Source organism: Balearica regulorum, chromosome 8 (genome assembly GCF_011004875.1).
Source record: "Balearica regulorum gibbericeps isolate bBalReg1 chromosome 8, bBalReg1.pri, whole genome shotgun sequence".
In the NCBI taxonomy this organism is placed as follows: domain Eukaryota; kingdom Metazoa; phylum Chordata; class Aves; order Gruiformes; family Gruidae; genus Balearica; species Balearica regulorum.
Genome location: NC_046191.1, coordinates 6934916 through 6957785, shown reverse-complemented (window position 1 = coordinate 6957785; position 22870 = coordinate 6934916). Strand labels below are relative to the sequence as shown.

Sequence of the window (22870 nt, the reverse complement as noted above, 5' to 3'; positions counted from 1 at the left end):
TCTTCGTCTGGCCTCATAAATAATTGGGTCTGTACAGCTGGGAGAGGAGGGGAGGCAGTGCAGGGAGGAATGGACAGCTGGAGAAGGATGCAGGGGACCTTCTGGAGCTGCCAGTGCTGCTGAGATGAAAGTATCAGATGCCGTGTTTGTCAGCTAGTGCGTCTGCCCATTCAGAGAGGAACAGACCAGCCTCAGCTCTCCCAAATCACTCATTTTAATGACACTCTGTAGAGCAGGTCCATTATAGGACTTGTTCAGAAGCAAATAGTTCTGAATAATTTCAGTTCTTCCCTATTTTTCGTGTTCTGTGTTCGTTGTTTTCACTCTAGGATCAAACTGTACCGTTAGCAACTGTATGTATTTTCAAATTAATACATCATTTCTGAGGAATTATAGGCAAATAAGATGTATGTTTGATTTAAACTACCTATGCTACTGCCCTCTGAGGCAACTAATTAGTGCATGACAAAAGAAATAGTCTGAACAGGATCCCTCAAAGACCAGTTGAACATGCACATCCCAGGAAAACCATTAATCATGTGCACAAAGCACTTCTGCTTCTGGTGAGTACAAAAGTTATCCTTTTTGACTGGGTTATTTTTTCTCTACAGATGAGAGGAGCACGTTATAATACCAGGCACATGTTATCTGAAACTGATATGCCACAAGTAGCTAAATATAATATGTCAAGTGTATTGGTATGAACTAGTACGTAATCTCTGGATCGAATCCCAACTTTTCAAAAGGTCTCCTTACTTCCACTCTCCATTTTGGCAGAGAAATAAGAAAACACTAATAGTAGAAGTGCACAGACAGCCTGTTTTTGAAATGGCAGGTTTATTAAAAATGTTCTCTATCACAAACAGTGGAAACATACTCAGCAGATTTTATTGTAACTGAAAGATTCAGTAGATAGTGGAAAGGAAGTAACTGTGAATGTAAATCAACCACTGAATTATGACAAATAGCGGGCCAGTTTCCACACAAAACACCTCACAAACCCCCAATATTACTCGTTCCAGTTTCTGTTCAGTCTGCCCTTAGGATGAAGCATATGGTTCAAGAGCTTGAGCTTTGGGTTTATACATATTTACAGTAGAAGAGCCTACAGATTACGGGAGAGGACACATTAGCACCAGTGCTTACGGATTAGGACTCACATCGCCTCTGCCACTGCATGTGCACGGTACTGACTCTACTGAAGAGTTAGGTTAAAAAAGGTTAATAAATCTGGCACTTGGAAGGCAAACTGTGCTCTGCAGTGACCTAGGAATTCTTTGTGTTATGTATCACACTTGAATGCCTGTCTCTGAAAGCTGCCCATCAGAATTACCTTAATGCGCTTTCTTGCAAAAATGCATGCTTTGCTTCACCTCTGCTTGAAGTGTTATTTAGCAATATATGTAACCCCTTGAGATCAGGAAATCAGTGTGATTTTCTTACTGCCGTTCTAAAACTAAGCACAAACTCTATTATTTAGCAAATATTAGACAAAATTAGTATCTTTAGCAGTTTTGGTGAAACAGTTTCGCATAGCAAAAAATCTACATAAATACAGTGTTCATAATTACTGAGATTCACAAAAAAAGGCTTTGGTTAGAAAATCAAAAAGGGTCAAATAAAAAAAACTTTAAAAAAAAGAAGCCAAAGGAGTGTCAAATGCTATATTGGAGTCAAATGAGTGCAGAATAAAACAGTAGTTGTCCATTAGTTAATTTTTCAGTATTAAAATCTTCCACCTAAAGAAGCCCATGTCTCTTGCAAGCTGTGTGCCTTTCCTGACGTTCACAGCTGGTCTCCTAGCTCCAGTACAAGCAGGGTGGCAATAATTCCACATTTTCCTGTTCAAGGCAAAGAGTCCCTCTTCCAGCTGCGAGGTAGAGATTGGGTATCAGGTCACTGGGATATGAGATACCACTGAGTGTAGCAGTTACACATTTGTTTCTAGTTCATTTATTTCAATAGTGCAGTGGTCTTTACTGTTGGATTTCTTAGTCTGATTCTCCACTGGACTTTCTTCTTGCTCCACTTGTACAGGTATGTGGTGCTGAAACCCTTTCACTGTTTCTGGTCCACGAGATTCATTCATGGTCTTCACACAGCCATTTCTCTGGTAAGCCACAATCTGATGGATGTTAATAGGCTTAGTTTCACAGATCAATGGCACCTATGTGAAAAGCATTAAGATTTGGAATACTGCCACTGTTTGCTGTATACAACAGGAAAGGAATTTTTACTTTGAACGCCTGTGGTCTGCTTTACATTCACCAGGATTATCTAGGGCCTCCATAGACTTCCAGGACCTGTTTCTCATATACACTAAAGCATCTTTGCACCATCTGGATCAAGCAAAGATGTCTCTAAGTATGTAAAAATGCAAATTCTGTCACAACTCTAATTTAACTTATACCCACAGTAATAACTGCTTGCATCAGTAAAGCGATATAAATAGGGTAAAGACAGGCTAGAATTTCAGTGCTGAGTTCGAAAGATATGGTCTCTCAACGACCAGTATGATGAGCTTTGGGCAGTGCTTGCTCTTGAGTGGAATTATATAGACCAGTAAGTATCTGTTGTTGTCGTCTTTTTCTGCTAACCCAATAAACTAACACCTGTCTTTTCAGTTTGCACTATTTCAAAAGAAATATAGGATTTTATTGACTGATTCATAAGTTAAATATTGAAGTGTCCTTTAAATCAAACCAGAAGTTCTGATGGGGAAAATAAGACGTAAATACTGGCAAAGAAAAGAGGTGGTCTTGCAGTTGAGAAAATTTGGCCTTTGGGTATACATTACTAACTCCACAAATTATGCAGCCAAAACGTATAGCAGACTAATGGTATATTTTAATACAATTACAGAGCACGATGCAAAGAAAAATCTCATCATGGATGACTAAATAATCCCTTAGGAGGGATTTTATATTCTTGAAACATCTCTTCTTGAGTTCTGACTGAGTTCTAAATACAGCAATGAAATGTCAGGAGGCCTGTGTTATGCAGGAACTCAGACTACACTTCTGGCTTTGTAATGGATGACACACCTTACCATTACGTTGTATGTTTAGGTTTTTTGTAGCTAGCTATATGTGTAGCCCATATATTCAGGCCTAATCCTGTCATCAGTAATTATTGCAGGTGCTAAGTACCTCAGAGAATAAGGACTGTCTTTCTATATAAAACTTGAAAGAACAGGAATTTTAAATACATGTTGCAGGACAGCATGAGAATGGGATTTACCAGAAAGACTGTCTGTAAAATGGGAGAAGTAATAATAGAAATAAAACTTTGCTATTAATACTGTTCTTTGTAGAATACTATAAATTATGCACAAAAATAAAACATGCCTTGTGAAAATCAGTCCCGATGAAGAAACTTTTCTGCATAAACTATTCTGTCTTTGTGGAAGAAAGGTAGTGAGAGTCTGCCGTGAGCTGAAATGGTTGGAGATTAGCACCTCCAAGCACAAAAGGCTTGTGGAATTAGGAATCTCCTTTGTCAAGGATTTGATGGAAGAGCATGAGGAGTTCCTGGTATAAGGAAAGACTGAATGATGCATGCCAAGGAGGAAAGAAAAAAAGCATAGGAGTGGAGGGAGGCAGGGGGAGAATACAGAGGTACATGTGGAGTATGGAACAAGATACAGAGAAAGAAAAACAAAGATGTAAGGAGAGACTTGTATTAAATGTAGAAGGCATGAAGATGCCTGAGAATGAAATCTAGAATGGAGCAATGTGCTTGTGCTAGGTCAGAAAGGAAATTATTGCAGTGGTGGCTTCAGATTGTGCTAACACAGAAGTTTGAAACACCCAGGGTAGTTGCTTTTGTTGTGAGCTTATTGATGATGCAGATACACACTCATAGATACTTTTACCTCCCCCTACACACAAATACTCAAGGACATTTGTCACCCTGCTCTGTTGCTGGTCACATTTTTAGAAGGACAACTTGCTGCCCAGTCAGACTTGGGTACTGAGTGTGAGACTCACAGTTCTAGCATCTCGTGCATTTGCAGGATGTTGCAGTTGCTTCTCCTGCTCCCAGCCCCAGTGTGCCAGGCACAGCTGGCTGGCAAGCTTTGAACTTGAGTGGCTTTTTGCATGATCTCATGGAAAAGGACCCCTCCACCCCATCTGGCTAAGCAACACATTACCTAATTCTGTCCTCTCTCTGAAACACCTTTTATAAGCAAGATGAAACAAATGTGGGAGGCTGAGAGCTCACAGATTCTCTGCCGTAATACAGCACATGCTGGCACACCCTGGCTCATGGCGTTGTTACCTCATCACCATCCTTGACAAACTCCTTCCGGCAGATGTGGGCCATGATCCCAGCAGCCAGCGCATCTCCCAGGACATTGATCATTGTTCTAAACCTGTCTCTGGAAAATGAAATAGTAATGGTAAGTTGTTGGCTCTTTGGGTACATACCTATGCCTTCATCACTGCAATAATTATAGCTGAAGGCCAGTTTGGCTGTTTTTATGAGCTAACAAGTTTAGAAATGGTAGTAGGGAGTTTGGCATGGGGCAGCCACTAGTTACTGAGCTGCTCAGTTGGGTTTTCTGGCCTTTTCAGAGCTCAGTGCCCTGTGCTGCCACATACTTTAATTTGTAACTAACTAACTGAGCTAACTAGAGCAGCTGTGCCTCCCTACACATGCAAGCTGATTCATCACTAAAAAGGTTTAACACAGCAGGTCAAGATTGCATTTATGTCTGAGTTTTTATGTTAAGGTTCAGCATTATGGCCTGATTTGGAGGCTGGTGCTGCAAATGTCTTAGTAAAAGGAGACGGCAACCAGTACAACCAGTTATCAAGACTGCAATCTCAGCAACCAAAGTGCTAGTTAAGATTATTGTATTGGGAGAATGTGCTGAACACAATCAAAATTATTCAGAAGATTGCTAAATAACTACACTCACAAACTAAGCAGGCACTGACCATATTTAAATCATGTTAATTTCTGAAAAAGCTATGGTTGCTATGACTATCAATGGCTCTTAAAGATTCTTCATTTTCAGTTATCATCTTTTCCAATTTCTATTTGTATGCTTGACAGTACTTTGTATATATAGTTTCACTGGTTTTCATTTATTCATTTATAGGATCATTTATTCCCTGTTTACACTTTCTACCCACTGTCTAAAACATAAATCTATTAAAATATAGACTGTAAATACACAAAAGTAAATGGTTGTCATAGGCCAGTGTTACATTTGAAACAGCTTGGAATTTATTAGTTAAAATTGACGAAATTTCAAATACGTGATATACCTTTTAAATCTGAAATATATCACATCTTTTCCAAGAAAAACATACACATCTGAAAACTGGTAACTTAATTTATAAACGTGGGTTATAAAATGGAGGTTCAGAAATCTCCAGATGTTTGGCTTATTAAAGTCAGTGGCCGTCCAATATCAACACTGCCCAGATTTCTGATCCTGTATCTTAATATAGAAAAGAATTGAAACTGTGTGCTGATTTTTTTCAGATATTTTAGGCATGTACTCTGTGCATCCAAATGTTTATGTGGTTGCTTGCCTAATTAATATGAAAGTTCCTGCATGAAAGGGTATTTGCATGTGCAGTTACCTAAATTGTACATGCAATTGCAAGTAACTTCAGCAATAATATTCCACAGCCTACACCTAGATGTGGTTGTGAAATCCAGGACCCAGTCCTCACTTGTTTGCTGAATCCCTTTTTCTAATTCCTACTGTTCTGATTTTGGGTTTTGCCTTGAGGAAAATTCCCACAAGAATATGTTAAAAGGGGAAAAATACTGTTAGAGCACATATTGATAGATGTTCCTGTTACACATAGGCTTTTTTTTTTTTTTTTCCTTGGTTGATCATCAAATTTTGATTCTTGGAAAGATATTCTGAGTTGTTAATTTTGGATTGTGCAAAGTGTCAGCTGTGGTAGAGAAGAAGCTGTATAAGCAGAGCTCCAGTCTGCACTCCCTTTTGGGTTCTGATTAGCATCTATTCTGAAGACAGAATGTTTCTGAGGACACAGTGAAACTGTTTTCTTAAGAGTTTCTACTGAAACTCTTAAGAAAATGGATTGCCTGGCATGTTGTCTGACCAGTTCTATGCCATGTTCCTGTGTGTAAGGAGTAGTCTGTACCAGGCATGAGCTGAACCACCCTGCACATCACCAACAGTTCTCCACTCAGGCCACCCTGCTGCTAGTAGCATTTCTTTTGGTGCAAACATGAGAGTCAGGTAGTGCAGTGGTATTTTAGCTTTAGATGATATTATTAAAGATGCAAAACTTTTACCTTGTGTTTAATAAGGTAGCTGAGAAACATTTTATTTTCTTCTTTATGTCTCTAGGCACTAGCTAAAGGTATGAAGTTCACATACATATTATGGCTACCTAAATGAGTTGTAATACCTGCAGTGCATTGTAATGGGTATTTCAGTCTCGTGAGATCATCTAACCAGCCTTCTTTAAGCATTCTTCACACTCCAGTACTTCCAAAAATAATAATGAAAGTATTCATCATGTCAACCATGTTGACACTTTGCATCTGCAGGCTCTTGAAACCACCAAGTGCCAAAATATAGAAATATACTTTTTGTATGAAAGGTCATCTGCAAAAGACAGAAAATTGGGTCTGTTCCTTGCTTGCTTTTTAATACCATCTGGAACTATAGCCTGAGAATTTTTTTGTCTGTTGTTTTGAAAAGTTTTGTAAGAGAAAAAAAAGTATAATTCCCATATACGCTGGAAGACTTACTGGAAAAACAATGAAATGTTGATGTTGCAAGAGCTGGGTGAAAACGGAGCAATATAGAGGGAAAAGGCTTTTGTAATACAGCTTAAAATACTTTGATTTTGTTGTGCTTCATTAACTGTTGAGCTTCAGTGACTAGCTTTATTAAAATTTGAATTGCCATTCCTATTTAGGTGCTCACAGCAGATATTATTTATCCTTCACAGAAGAATATTCCTGATATTCATAAAATAAAATAGATCTTAAAATATGCATACAACACTCATGACTCCTATTAATAATATTCTGTTACACTGAACAGGAAAGTAAATAATTTCTTCTCACAATTCTTTGTACAAAAAATCAGTGGCTTAAAGGTGAATAAAATAGGATATGTAACAGAATGGACTTGTAACACATTTTTACCCAGAACCTTGATGTAATGAAACTCCACTGTATTAATGGAGATATATTTTATATAGATTAAATAAAAAAATAATTTGGACTGTTTCCTTGTGGATGCACACACTAGTTATGTAGTTAATTCAAATGCTAAGGAGCTGAGGACCAGTATTTTACAATTCATCTTCCTAGACTATTCAAAATTGTTTGATTGATTTATGGGCATTTACATAAAAGTTAAGAGTTCAAATAAACCACTCCTTATGAATTTTTAAAGTCACTCTCCTCACGGGTGACACAAATCTCTTTTATTCTGAGTGTGTTAAGTTTTAGCCTCTGCCTCTGATGTTAAATCCTCAGTGATGAGGGATGCAGCAAAGTAACCTCTCTACAGAACAGCTGTGCTTGCAAAACACGGCTCCACGCTGGGGGATACAAATTGCTGCTGCCTATTTAGCATTGAAATCAGAAAGCAGAATTGCATCAGGATCTGTGATAAAAGGAAGACATTATTAGTCCTAATGCAGCGCATTGCAAGTATTACATTCAGGCTGACTATATCATGGTTCTAGTTACAGTAGTAGCTATATACTCTAGTTATAGTAGTAGCTATATACAGCACAAACCATTACTGTACTGTTAGGGCTATTTCAGGCAGAGTGGTATCTGTGGTGCAGGAGTACTTGCCTGCTTTAGCACTGGCTCATGCCTCTCTGCAGAGTGTTTCACTACATTGAGATGATGTTTTTTCAGTGTCCGGTGATGTCCTTGAAGTGTCAGTGGGGTGATAATCAGAGTGCAGGCAAACCACGTTCCTTAAGAAGTCAGTCCCTTGTCCATATCCAAGGCAAGGTGCCAGAGTTGCACCTGACAGGCATTTGTCTGGCCTGACCTTAAAACTTCTCATGAAGGTCATCCTCCAACCTGGCTAGGTGCAGCCACTTCCATTGCCTGACTATCCTTCTAGATAAAAATCATTAAGTTTTCCTGTGATCTGAGGTAGTTACTTTGGTCTACTTCTTCATCTTCCCTCCCTGAGAATGTGAAGAACAATTGATCACTGTCCTCTTCAGGACAATCTTATCTACATCAGAAACTGCTGTGGTGACCTCTTTCAGCATGCTCTGGTTTTGGACTAACCAAATTCTGTTTCTTCAGCCTTTCCATGTAGGTCATATTGTCCAGGTCTCATCTACGCTCTCTCTCATTTGCCTACATCTTTTTTCAGTATAGTGCCCACTTTGGCAGTGTATTTAATCTGAGGCTGCATTAGCACCATTTCAAGTAAAAGCATTACTTCCCATACCTTTTATGTATATTTGTAATACTATACTCCTGGAGACCATTTGTGTTTTTAGCAATGTTGCCACACTGGAAACCTCAAAAACTTCATGTTACTTACAGTGCCCAGTCGACAGCAATAATCAATGTGATGTCATCTGTTGGGAGCCCAACCGAGGTCAGAACAATGACCATTGTCACCAGGCCAGCTTGCGGGATACCTGCAGCACCTATGCTGGCAGCTGTGGCTGTGATACTTTAACAAAGAAAGAAAGGAATAAGCTTTACCAGTATGGGTTGCTCTGCAAGAAACCACACCATGTTTCTACAGGAGCTTTCCTAAACCATAATCCTTCTTACACCAGTCACTGCACAGAATTGCCAGTGTTTTGTGGACAGAAGCCAGGTCAGAAAGCAAGAACAGGTCGAACTGTCTGCCCAGTGCTAAATTCTCACCCTCTACCTTTGCAGCCTTGGTGCTGGTGGGGCAGTTCTGTTATCTCTTAATATCACAAGTACAGGCAAAGCGGGGCAGCCAGCCTGTGCTCTCTCTGAGTTACGTCAGCTTCTCGTGGGTCATGGCACTACGCAGCACTGTGTGCCACAAATCTGCCAGCACTCCTCATCGCTGCTTCACCCTTGGCAGCAGAGCTCCCAGCACACATCTCTGAGTCATCATCGTCAGTCCTGTGCCAGGCAAACAGTGGCTGGCTGAGACTAGGGCCTTTAATGTCAATCCATCACCAAGAGGCTAGGCCAAGGAGAAAGAGGCTGGGCCAAGGGTGAAGTCCTTGCATAGCACATGGCTTTGCATACTTGGATCTAAATACGAAGCAAGTATGAATGTGACTGTACCTCTTCAGTTTCTGGAAAGTATTTTTACTTGACCTTCGCACCATTTTTTCAGCCAGGCAAGCAGAAATGAATGGGAGACCAGGGCAAGAGTGGACCTGGCAGGCTTAACATTTTTTTCATAATGCTATTTTTAGGGGAGGGATTTCATTCCTTTTTCCAGGAGCAAAAGTGACTGGATATATTCATTTCCGCCCATCTGGCCACTTCCAAGAGCTAGGCCATCCAGCAGAAAGACAAAAAATGAATGTTGACAATTGTAAAAGGATGACATAAAGCATATACACTGATAATCCACTGCATTTATCAATCAATTTCAGAGCTTTTGGCAAGCAGTTAAGTCTCATCAACCTCCTGTGATGGAAAGTGAGGGTAACAATATTCACCCATACGGAAACTGAGACACAGAGATACCCAGTATCTTGCTCACAGCCGTACAGTGTACCAATACAACAGTAGTATTTATAACTAGACCTCTTTCCTGCAATAAAAAAATACATTTGCATGCAGGTGTGATGAGGAACGAGAAAGATTTAAAACTACATTTTGAATAAGTCAGCTTGCATAGCATTCTGCTACATCCATAGCATTGTAGTAGGCAGAGTATAGATCGAAAGGAAGGGACAGAAGCTCAGTAGTTGAATAACAGATAAATATAATGAACATTAAAATGTTCTCCAGTTAGTGCTCTAAACTGGCTAGCTGATGAAGACTGCTTCTGCCTCCTAAGACAGTTCAGGCCACAAAGTCTCAAAACTTAACTGGGAGCAAAAATAGGAATGTTTAACAAAGATTGTACATGCAAGCTGCTATTGCATTGATTTTTTTTAACTTAATGTAGATGTTTCTTCCTATAATATGCTCAGTTGATGGGAATAGGATCTTTACTCTCTTTTTCTGCTACATAATCACATTGACATAAATTTTCAACCTGGATTTTACAAATTATGAGCAAAGTAGACTGATTGTTTTTTCCCCCTCTGACATTTTCCCCTCTGACAACAATATCCTGGCACTCAAAAATATTTGAATGTCAAATCTCCAGATCCTAAAGTATCAAGATCTGGGACAAGTTTGGCCCACAGAATACAGTTAGAATTTGGCTTCAGATACTCAAGGTACTGAATCGACTGTGATTTCCTATTTACCTCCTTCTTTTGTAAGTCAGTCAGTCTTTTTATTTCTTTTCCTTTCTTGGATTGTTCCAATCTTCATTTGTATTTTCCTTCTACTGTCTTTACATCTGTCTGGTTCTTATGCACTAGCACTTAATACAGGCAGTGAAAATAAAGAGGTAAAATAGGGTCCTGCTAAGAGAAAGTTAGAACTTACCTATTATCCATTTACTATTGCCCTCCTTCTCCTTAATTTTTCCAAATCACTATTCTCTGCTTCAAGGTGTATGTAATGTCTGTCCATGCTCTGGGCTGTATTTTGGGACCACATTCTAAAAACATCCCCAAATTCAAAATCACAAAAGGCTAAATTTTAGCACAGGGTCATTCCAATAATTTTCAGAGAGAGAAACAGCCTGAAGCAAGAGCTCATATGGGCACAATTTATTTCTTCTGCTTCTAGTCTCACAGATCTTGACAGAAGCCCATTAGCAAACCCCAGCTGTCATCTGGGGTTAGTTTCAGGACTCTCCTCCTCTTGTCATGAACGTTTTGAAGTCCAGAAGAACATGGGCAAGGCCCAGCAGAATAAACAGGGCAGTGTTGAGATCACTGGGTGGGTAGGTAAGCAGATCTCAAATATGTTGCACAAGGCTCCGACTATGACAAATGTTTTTCTAATAATTTGTTCCCTGCTGGAAACCTGCAGGTTTCAGTCCCTGAGGCATTCTTTGGCAGCCACTGGAGTTATTCTGGCAGTAATTGTTCAGCTGGATCTTCTAGTCTTTTGAATCCATTACAGACCTTTCAAGGACCAAATATGTAGCTATAGCACTCTCTACCCACTGACAGCACGGTTGTTTATGAATATTTCTGCTTTAACAAGCAGCAGAGAAGAAATTTAAAAAATATCTGAGTGATATGACATCTTCATGAAAACCTGCCCTGATAGTAGCATCTGTCCTCCTTCTCCATTCCCCTATTCCCCCAAGGTTTGACAAAGAGCTTCCTAACACACAGTATTCCCTGTTATCTGATATAGGACTTCTAGTTTTGTGGGTTTTTAACCTTTTCCTCTCATGTAAAGATGCAAACCAGAGTTAAAGTTGCAAAGCATTCTGACATTTAAAATAGTGTTTTAAACACCAATAATAATAATAAAATGTTCCGATCCTAGTAAATGATCCATGGGTTGCCTAAAAGCAAAAATTAGACAGTTACCCTCAAACAGAAACACGTTTCCTGGTGTCCACATGTTTCTGTTGAATGGTACCAGTGCAATTTCCCTTTGTCTGTGATTTCTACATTACTTAAAAATAACCATCCTATGAGGAATGGATCCTTTGGTAATAGCAAAGATGAGTTTCGTTCTGAACGTAGCTACATACAAGAATTGTAAGTGTCAGACTCAACAAGACAAGCAAAACACAGCATGTAGAATTTGAGGTTTATACCTTATAGTAATAATCTGCCCAAAGTCCAGCTCATAGTTGTTTACTTGCGCAATAAAGATGGCAGCCACCGCCTCGTAGAGTGCTGTCCCATCCATGTTGATGGTGGCTCCCACAGGCAGCACAAACCTCGCAATCCTCCTGTCAACATGGTTATTCTCCAACAAGCACTTGAAAGTGATAGGCAGCGTGGCTGAGCTGCAAAACAGCAGAAACTTTCAAAAACCATCACAGCAAAGCATGCCCCCCCCAACTTCATATTAGATGTCATTTCTCTTGGGCATATCTATCATTTTTTACACATTCATCAGTGCATGACTGAAATTATCTATGTCTTATTTACCATAAAATGTTCATAAAAGGGCGAGGCTGCGGCTCACAGATAATGTGGAACTGAACACCCGGTGTAGGTGTAACTAGGAGCAGACCACCACAGTAACACTTCTAGATGTTCTTAACTATCAGCATGGCCAGGAAGCAATTACTAAACTTACTATTCATTGCCTTCCTTCCTTGCAGCTACTTCCTACAACCTTGCTAGTGGAGGGTTACTTATTTTTAAAGACAGTCTTTCCTTGGCCATTTTGCTTTTCTGTAACAAAACTCTTCTCTAATTTCTTTGAGGGAAAAAGAGGAGAAAAAGGTAATCTTACAAGTCCTTTTCCACCTTGCCCACACTTTGATATACCAGAATTTTAAACCTAAATGTCTTCCTGTTCTGAGGGCAGAGAGCTGAGCTGTGAAACATATAAATTTTAACTGACTGACATCTTCTGATTTGATTGAGATGTGACAAACATTGTGAAAAACAATCCCATAATACCAATGGCACAACCAGCAAAATCTGTATCTATTTCCACTGTTGTAAATGGTATGTATGACACTGGTTTTGCATGAATTCAACTTTTAAACTTGTGCGTTATCTCACAGAATCAGGTGTTTCTTTCATTAATTTTGTGCTGTTAAGTAAAATTTCTAGGGCATATAACTAGATGTTGGTTTTGTTGTTTATTAAATATTATAATAAAAAAGAAAAAATTCTCAAATAAATAATTTGTCTTTCCAGTTAAATTAGGTGAAGTTTGCTTTCTTGAAAGCTGCTTTATCTAGTGTTAAACAGTGGAGCAGTAACATGAAAGCCTGATGTGTAACATTTATTAGGAGGAAAAAATACTCTAAAGCACTGATCTTAATCTGTTAAGTCTTTTAAAAACTGTCCTAAAGCTTTCAGCTAAGAAGAGAGGTATCTTCTCCCACCACTAACTCTAACAATTAAGAATACATTTTTAGAGTCTTATCTCAATTTTGGGATAAAATGCTGCAGCTGCAGAGACTGAGCATAAGCTAATGCTGGATCAGGCCAAGCTCTTACTAGTGTGAGCCACAAAGACAGCTAGTCACTGTGGAAGAACAGCTGTTCAGCCTGCTCTGTTTATCTTATCATTCAAATGCATTTTGATATTTGCTCCAAAAAAATCAACAAACTGATCTCATCTCCCTTTTCCTAAATCTGCCTTTAATTTACACTGTGCAATAGCCAAGATCTCAGTGTTTCATAAGCAGCAAAACCCTTGAAAAACTCACTTGTCTTCAGAGAAGATGAAAATTGCTTCTTTTGATGGGATGTACCACTGAGAAGATGCTGCTTTAATTCATTAATGATATGGAAAGATGACCTAGAAAAATAAAATTCCCTCTTGCCATTGGAATGAGGAAAGCTAAAATCAAGAGGAATTTTGTCTGTAGGACAAATACTGCTTTTTTCAGTACCGTAAGAGGCAACAAGATCAGGGTCAATGCGGGAGAAAGAAAGCAGCAAGTCAGAAATCTACAGCTATGCGGCCTGAACACCACAGAGCAGGGCTAGGTGGGCAATGACAGCATGTGCAGTACACAATTTACTGATATAGTAAAGAAGAGCTGTGTACATTGCAATGGATGCCTGTTGCCAAAGCCAGCTTGTACTGGGGCCAAGGGTTTAGCTTCAGGGGCTGGCTGGCCAGGTGCCTGGTGCAGGGACTTGGTGCTAGTTGTAGGGATTGAGTTCTTTATGTCCTGAATGATGCAGCAAAGGAATAAGATCTCTGTCCCTGCCTCTCCAGTAATGTCTGTGCAAACATAAATACTGCTGTGACCGGGATTTCTGGAGAAATAGAAGGGGACTGAGAATGGAGTGCAGAACCTTTTGCTAGAGGGAAATGGGTTGAAATAATGCTCAGATTCAATAAAATCATTGCCATGAGATGGCTGTTTAGGGGCTTTCAGGCTCCCTTGTGTTACATTTTTGGGTTTTGTACATGGTATTGGTTTTGATTCTTGCAGTTTGACTTTTAGCTTAAAAAGAAAGTTTTCCAGAGGTGCCAAGTAGGTGGAATGAGTATCAGGGCACTGATCTGTGGCTTGCTTTCTATCTCTAGATGTAGACATGAACTGACAGAAACATCTCCCAGAAACAAATCAATATGCTTAAAACCAACTTTTTGTTCTTGTTTAAGATGATCTGAAAATCCAATACCCACATTATGAGTGTTATATAATGCCCCTGTGGCAAGTATTATTTAACCAAATACAGATGTGTTGACTATCAGGAGAAGCAGCTCTCCTGTCCAGCCCCAATTATTTGTGCATATTCTTTTGGCAACAGCTCAGTTATGTGCAGTATCCATTCCTTTCAGTGAAACAAAGGTGAAAAGTTCAGCTATCTCTAGAGAAGGCACTGCTATTTGAGCAGAAAACCATTAAAACCCATGCTGGACCTGTGTTGGATTTGCAAAATATACAAACTGTTAAGAACAGGCAAACAGAGTTCAATCAATCAAACATGTCCAAACCCCAAATCTGTAAGTTCAGAGCCTTTCCTCAGGACTCACCTTAACTTTGGTGGTATATTAGCTTCTGACAATAAAGATACTAAATCTGGTAGCAAGTCCTGCTGGTGATTCTTGACAGGCTGAGCTGCCTGCTGGTACCAGAGATCTGTTCACGCCCTCTCTGGGCCTATAAATATGTAATTTTTCCTTGCACAGTGGATGGGGAGACAGTGCTATCTTAAAGTACTGGATATCCCCAGGAGAGGGGCTGTCTCCTGGGAGTCGAGCCCAGCAGAGTCAAAGTCAGCACAGGTTTAAGGGAAAGCTGAATTCCCCGAGTATTCCCCACTGTGAGCAGGCACTCTGACACCATCTTGGGGTAAGGGAACGGGGGTGGAGAAAAACTTGAGTAAAGATTGGTTTACCTTGGAGAGACTCAGCAGAGAGAGACAGCTCCCCCTCACCAGTTCTGTACGTTGAGACTTTTGCTTTATAGCTGTGCCTGATGCCTGCCTAGCTCTCCTTACCACACTGGCTTTTGGGGCTCTTTCCTAGGACCCCAACTCTCCTAATGAAGCGCTAAGTTCCAAAATGAACCACAGGCATCCTATGTGGTTGAAATTTTCCTAAAAGTTAGGCTTTGCAATGACAATCACTGTGATATGCGGGTCTTTTAAAAAAATTTGCTAGAAAGCATGCATGTTCTTTCCTTATGCTTCTACAAGTACTTGACAGAAAAAAGAGCTGATCTAAAAATTCTCAAACCAACCAATGTTGGACTTTCTCCAAGTAGTAATATAACTTAGGCACTCATATGTAGAACAGAGACTCAAACCCCTGCATCCCTTTGTAGAACTGGTTGTGCATTTTGGTGACTACATACCATGTCTGACTTTTTGTCTTATTCCACTGCACATGGGTTGGCGCAATCCCAAGCACAACTAGAGGCTGGGTGAGGAATGGATTGAAAGCAGCCCTGAGGAGAAGGACTTGGGGGTATTGATTGATGAGAAGCTCAACATGAGCCGGCAGTGTGCGCTTGCAGCCCAGAAAGCCAACCGTGTCCTGGGCTGCATCAAAAGAGGTGTGACCAGCGGGTCGAGGGAGGTGATCCTGCCCCTCTACTCCACTCTTGTGAGACCCCACCTGGAGTACTGCGTCCAGCTCTGGGGGCCCCAGTACAGGAGAGACATGGAGGTGTTGGAGCAAGTCCAGAGGAGGGCCACGAAGCTGATCAGAGGGCTGGAGCACCTCTCCTATGAGGACAGGCTGAGAGAGTTGGGATTGTTCAGCCTGGAGAAGAGAAGGCTCCGGGGAGATCTAATTGCAGCTTACCAGTTTCTGAAGGGGACCTACAGAAAAGACGGTGAGGGACTGTTTATGAGGGAGTGTAGTGACAGGACAAGGGGTAATAGGTTTAATCTGAAGGAGGGTCAATTTAGATTAGATGTTAGGAAGAAATTCTTTACTGTCAGAGTGGTGAGGCACTGGCACAGGTTGCCCAGAGAGGTTGTGGATGCCTCATCCCTGGAAGTGTTTAAGACCAGGTTGGATGAGGCTTTGGGCAACGTGGTCTAGTGGAGGGTGTCCCTGCCCGCAGCAGGAGGGCTGGAACTAGATGATCTTTAGGGTCCCTTCCAACCCAAACCATTCTATGATTCTATGATTCTATGATTCTATGATTACTATGGTTGATGATATTGGCATTGGAACATTTCTAACCTCGAAATACATTATAAGCAACTTGGACCTGAATATATTATGAATTGCAAAGAGGGCTCTTCATGATTTTAAAGTGGCTTGATACTCTCAGATCTAGAGACGGAGTAAGGAGATGAGATCCAATGAAGAAACAACGAACTGTCTTGATAGGAATGGGAGATCACTATTTAAAAAAGCACAAGCCCTGACAGTTGCCAGACCAGTAAAGGACTAGTAAATTGGTTATAAAATCAAAATGCAATGCTTATGTAAAATAAGGAAAATTAAGATAAGTAATCTGTTTTTGAAAATGATGGAAATATGTGCTGATCTTTTAAGTCTTTATTAAACCTCCCTTGATAAAGGGAACTATACTGGTAAAAAGGTTGGTTATTTTTGTTGCTTATTAACAGCAAAGAAGAGAAAAGGACAGACTCTTCTATACATGCTAAAGGTAGAACAAGGAACAATTTTTTTTTTTTCTAAAAAGAGAAAAATTCAGATTAGATTTTGAGAGAAAAATGCTCTTTTTCTAGAAAAAGAGAAGGCATGGAAAGGCACAGATTAAAAACCCCAAGCTGTCAGCAACAGAGTTCTTCAGAAACAGAATTCTTAGAGGAGCAGGGCAGATAGTCAAGCGTGTCAAATGTGAACCTGATGAGCCTTTTCCAACACTAACATCTCTGAGTGCAAAATTAGCATCTTACTTGAATCTGGGGATGTGACAACATCTCAAGCTACAAACTTTTTCTGTTCTAATGAAACAGCTTGCCTTAATTATTTAAACCTAACTAGAGTTTAAAACACCACCCAGCACATGATTTTTTTCTTGACTTTGTATTTCACAGTGTGTTGCTCATTATAGGTCGGTTTGGAGCAAACTGTTATATATGAAAACACCTTGTAAAATGAAACATAGTGGAAAGCCAATACCTTCCAAATGTACTGAAATAATCATTCCCTCCCCACCTTTCTTTTAATTCCTATACATTCCTTCTGCTGTGCTTACTCCTGCCCTAACCACTGTGCATATATTCATGACAGCCATCTGCATTTGACCTTCCTGCCCCAAATTACCTTGCTGGACCTAGCTAGAACTGTAATGAGCCTAATCAGGCCAATGGGCTGGGGATAAAAGTTTTAGGCTCTTTTCCCAAGTCTGGCACAGGTCTAGTACAACTTAAGTTTTCTCTTTGTCATTCTCACGTCAGTAAAATAGAGATTATTTCTCTTTTAGCATTGATGGTAATTACTGCATTGCAAAGTAATGTTTTGTTACAAAAATAGTTTTGCAGAGGATTATAGCAAAAATGAATGACATCAACTAATCTGAGTTCAGGGAATTTACATTGTTACTTCTTCATGTATTTATTTACTTTGATAATTCGCGTAAGAGTTCCAGATTTCTGCAAAACTCACATAATTATTTATCAGTGATGATGCCCTATGGAAAGCCATATGCGCTGATTACATAACAGCCCTTATGAGACTACTAAAAACAAATTATTTAAATCAATATTTGTTTGACTGCTTTCCCAGAACTTTTCATCTGTATGTCGTTCCTGCCTTTTCCTTCTGTAATCCCACCATTTACAAATGCACTTTATTTCTATGATGTGGGTTACTCCATTATAGGAGAGATTACACTTGGGAAGTTATGGAGAAAAGTAAGATTAGAGGCACAAGGGATAAGAAGCTGGTACAATGCTATTGCCTGAAAGGATACATTAGTCATCAGAGCTCAACTTATTATAGAAATTATTATAAGATGGAAGAAGGGATCAGTATTTAAGTATAACTAGATGAAGTACTCCTCAGTCCTTATTGTTAATTAGAATAAATATTTTGGGGTTAATAAAACCTTTTATTTTTTCATTATGTTTCTTTATAAATAGATGTTCCTAATTTATCATTGATTTTGTACTAATTACTAATTTGAAGTCTAAATTAGGTAGATGAAGTTAGGTGTTTGTCACTAGCTGTCATCATTTCAAAATCTGGATAAGAATTTAGTATTTTCCAGTCTCTCTGTAAAGTAACAAGAACTTTAAAAATCCGAAAGAAAAAATGCGATAAAAGAAATGTATCTTTTCCTTTCTTTAGTTCTCTTCGTTTACGGCTGACAGTAGAAATAATGAATATATAAGATGTGCTAAAGAGACCTATTTACCTGGCATTCTCCGCTTGCACTGTGGATTTTATTACTGCATAAAAAGTGGTAGGTATAGCTGCTCTTGTTACTTCAGAGTAACAAGCCTCCAGCCACAGATTCCATGAAACTGTGTTTTCATGATATTGGCTACACGGAAATATTATTTTAGCTGTCATTCTTGTCTCCACTCCATGCAAGACAATTCCAGCCCTTTCAAGCACTTCTCACACACCAGTTTATCCATGTTGGGAGTCATTTTCATAACCAGTTCACAAGCTGTTTCCCACTTTCACAGTACCTTTGTTCAGCTATGGTTAAAACTCAGGGTACATCCTCCTTAAAAAGGATGCAAAATATATTATTCCTTGAGCAGAGTAGCTAAATACTTTCCCAGTGCTGGACAATAGCTTGCAACTACAGCCTTTTCTTAATGTACCAAGAAACAAAGACTAACATGAGTAGAAAGGCTAAAATGTTTCCATATGGCTGAATTAGGAGGTTCTCCACTAATACCATAAATGAAGTCTGGAGAAACTATGTGTCCCTTATATATATTAACTTTGTAGAGGCACAATGTTTGTTTTTATGGAAAAATACCCTTATTTCCTTTCTAGTCCTCTAAGAAAGAACATTTTTGTCCAATATTTTTTAAACTGAGGGAAAACAATGTGACAAACATTATTGCCAAATGGCTCCCACACATAACTTCCAAATGTTGAGACACGCATCTTTTACAAGTATAGCAACAAATTTGACACAGGCCATTGTTCAGATACAAATATATCTGCTCCAGTACAGCTATAGTGTGCAGTTCCCAAGCGAAAGCTGTAGTAAGGATCCAGCAAATATTTTGTCACATCTGTCTAGAAACTGTACAATACCTGGAGGATGTGGCTAGAGCAATGAGCAAGGCTTGAAGAATCCCTCTGATGAAGACAATGGGATTCTTCTTAGTGATGAAGAAGTACATCATTGGCAGAATAAACAGCCCATGCACCACCAGGCCACAAACCACCGTAATGGCATAGAAACCCAGTTTCTTCCCAATGGCTGAAGGGTCATCCATTTCTAAGATTTTACCAGCAATGAGGAACACAATTCCGAATGGAAAATACCTGAGCAAAAAGACAGACAGTCATTATTAAGAGATAGCTCACTTCCATCAAACAGTATGAGACGGGAAATCCTTGTACTTGCAGTAGCAGTGCAGTAACAGCAGCCTGTCTGGAAGCGGCACAGCTGGGTTCCGTGGTTTTATCAGACTAAGCCCTGCTCTCTCACACCTGAGGAGTGTGCTTGAAGCACTGGGCTAAACAATGTTTTAAGTGGGGTACTCCTCAGCATAGCTGAGGTTATGGTGCTGGTTGGGAATGGCTTTAAAATGTTTTGGTTCAGAATGTAGCTCTGACTTTTTAGTTTAAGGCAGGTCTTTTACTGGGGAGAGGGGGAATGAATCCTAAGCTCCTCTCATGTGATTGTGCTCGTGTACCTGTTCATGGATTTTAGTTGGAAGCTGTTAAGTAAATGTTTATGTTGCCTTTGGAAGACATAGGAGAAATACCAATATGCACTAGACATGCTCTTGGACTGCCTGGGAGTTTGATTTGGGGCAGACAGGCAGAAAAATAACCTTGTTTATGAACCCTCTCTGGACTGGATGTGGGATAGGTGCTTTATCAAAACTGTTGTGCTTGTGTGTGTGGCTGGACACAAAGCCATAGGTGCCGAAAGAGCTTAAGATTAAAAAATAAATAAAAATAGATCTGGGGACATCCAGCCATCTTCCACTTGCAAGCTGTGCCATCATCAGAGACTTGCCCCTTCCCTCTCATCCTTCCAGAAATTACTGCCTCCTTGGACCCATCTAACCAAGTGATCATTCCCTGACCCAGTTCAGTCAGACTCGACCAGGTAGCTGGAAACAAAGGCTGGGTGCTGGTAGCGGGATCCCCACACACTGGGCAGAGCCACGTTTGGGGACCTTCTGAAGGATGGGGAAGATGCTAAGCTGATAGTTTTTGTTGTTGGCAGTCACTTACTGTTGTTCTGATCTTTGGGGCAGGTGGGTTGGCAGGTCTAGCTGCCTCTCAGTGTAATTTAGGATTGCTCTGAAGGCATTTCCTAAGTGACATGGCCAGATGGTTCATTGAGGGCTATTCTGCTGACTGGAGACATCCCAAGTGCCAGGTACTCTGGGTACATCATCTCCACCGTGCTGTTCAGTACAGAGATAGCCAAGCTCGCAGCAACCACACTAATGACAGTAGTCCCGTCAGCTCAAGAGCCCAGCCCTCTCCCACGCTGGTATTTCTAGTGGAGCAGTGCTGTAAGGGATGGAAATACCAGCTTGAGCATCTCATCATGCTCCTTCCTTGTAAGGGCTGGATATATCATAATCCCTCTTGGCATGCTCAAGGATTGGCAGTGACCCTAGTGCATACAACACACACACACAGAGCTATACCATCTTTCATTATTTGGGAGTAATATATGGGGTGCCTCTGTCAAAATGACAGTACAAGCCAGGGACAGGATGTGTGTGTTTGTATCTTCCTTCAAATGCTGGGGCAAAGCTAAGGATTGCTCACCCTAATTTATTTCCCTGGAAATCAGTTTATGACATTTCTGTACATCCTCTTCTGTTGAAATTTTCTTACTCTTTAAAAAAAAAAAAAAGGATTTTCTTACTAAAACAGTTACTTACCAAACAGCAACTGCCACTATCTTCATGACAGATTCGTTTAAGCACTGGCAAAAGCTGACTAAAGGAACACCACTGTTCCCCATTCTTCCCAACATTATACCTGCAAACAAAGGCATTCAGGTTCAATTTCTCAGGTGCCTTCATGCAAAGCCCCAGTGCTCTTCCTCCCTGCTGTAGTTCAAAGTGAACTAAGTGGGAGTTAACTGGAAGAATACGGATCTTTGTGCTGTATAAACAGATGTGCTGTCTGAAAATCTCACCTTACACACACAAACACAATGAGACTGTGGGGGAGCCAGGCCACAGTCTTGTGCTTTGACTCCATACAGGGCACTCTCCCCTAGCTCAGTGTTTTTTCATTTGCAGTTCCCTGAAAGTTTCCCTGTGGCAGTATAGATTTGTGTGTTGTATATTTACCCCCCTATTAGCAAGCCTGATCTGGGGGATCCATGGAAGACAAACTGAGAAACATTTTTCTAATGAAGGAACCTGTCTCTGCCTGCAGTCTGCCTTACCACTGTGCTCTGCATACAACTGGGCAGCATCCATGAGGCACTCCTGGGGCAAAGCCAGTATTAAGGTTTGTTCTGGTAACAGGGAGTTAATAAGGGGGGTCTCCATCTTATTTTTAGTAGGTATCTGTTAGGATGGGGGGGGGGGGGGGGTGTCTCCATCCTATTTTTAGTAGGTATCTGTGTACATAATAACAACCAACCCTCATAATCAGTCAGGCATTGCAAACTTGGGGGAGATAAGTAAATGCAACGTGAAGAAAAGCCAAATTGCTATACAGACTAACCAGCAAAGAAAACCCATTTATCTGCACCCAGTGCTCAGAAAGGAAAAGAATACAACTCTGTGATGTGTGATCTAACCACATATTCACCAGATAGTGTTACTTTCCAATAATGCATATAAATAATTTTTCTATTATTTTATTAATTTTGCTGCCATCCCTCCCTGAAAGGATTACAAGTGATCAAGTTAATTGCTCAGGGAAGCACTTCAAAAGCTAGCTGCCTTTGAAGAGAGTATCATGGGGAAGCAGGGGGGTATGAGTGGGGTGCATGCTGCCACTGCGTGCTCTGGATATGCAGCGTCCTTGCTTTGAGCAGGAGCCCAGGCTCTGTCCCTGGGAGACCACAGCTGCACTTGCAAGCCACGTGTCAGGCAGCACCGCTTCCAGGGCAATCTCCTCCTGAGGCAGGGAGGGAGCTCTCAGCTGTTTTATCCAGAGATTTCACAATAACAGTGCATTCAAGATGTGGATTTGGAAGCCTGTTAATATTCATCTAAGCTGTAACTTTTAAATCAGAAGACAACACTCCTTTATTAAGTATGTTGCTCATCTTTGGTAATAGGCCATTAAGTATATTTCAGCTCTTCTAGTCTGGTCGGTGGCAGTTTTACAAGTCTTGGCTTCTTATTCTGTATAATGCCAAAAAGAAGAAATGCCTTCTTTTTAATTTTACAGGAATAACTGTAATTTGCTCTATAAGTTACTGTCCTACGTAGGCACGTGCCTCTTGGTGGGAACAGACAGGGGAGCAGGCAGGACTGGGGCCTTCTGTCTGCAGCCCTGGTGTACCAAGTTCCATTTCAGTGCAAACATTTTCCTTGTAGAGAATAAATAACGTGTGCTCCTCCAAGATAAAAAGAGCAGATGTTTAAATACT

At 40.3% G+C, this 22870-nt stretch overlaps 1 protein-coding gene across 2 annotated transcripts in view; it reads right to left on the bottom strand.

Annotated features, from left to right (window-relative positions):
• Positions 1-1611: 1611 nt before the first annotated feature.
• The window catches only part of SLC1A7 (solute carrier family 1 member 7), a 54622-nt gene continuing 33363 nt past the window's right edge, over positions 1612-22870 (bottom strand). For both annotated transcript variants that reach the window (XM_075759386.1, XM_075759387.1), the window contains 6 exons: positions 21195-21294; positions 19372-19605; positions 11831-12025; positions 8531-8665; positions 4282-4381; positions 1612-2167 (listed from right to left, as the gene is read on the bottom strand). In XM_075759386.1, coding sequence (XP_075615501.1) covers positions 1931-2167; positions 4282-4381; positions 8531-8665; positions 11831-12025; positions 19372-19605; positions 21195-21294 — 1001 coding nt within the window. In that variant the 3' untranslated portion in view covers positions 1612-1930. The remainder of the gene's footprint in view (positions 2168-4281; positions 4382-8530; positions 8666-11830; positions 12026-19371; positions 19606-21194; positions 21295-22870) is intronic.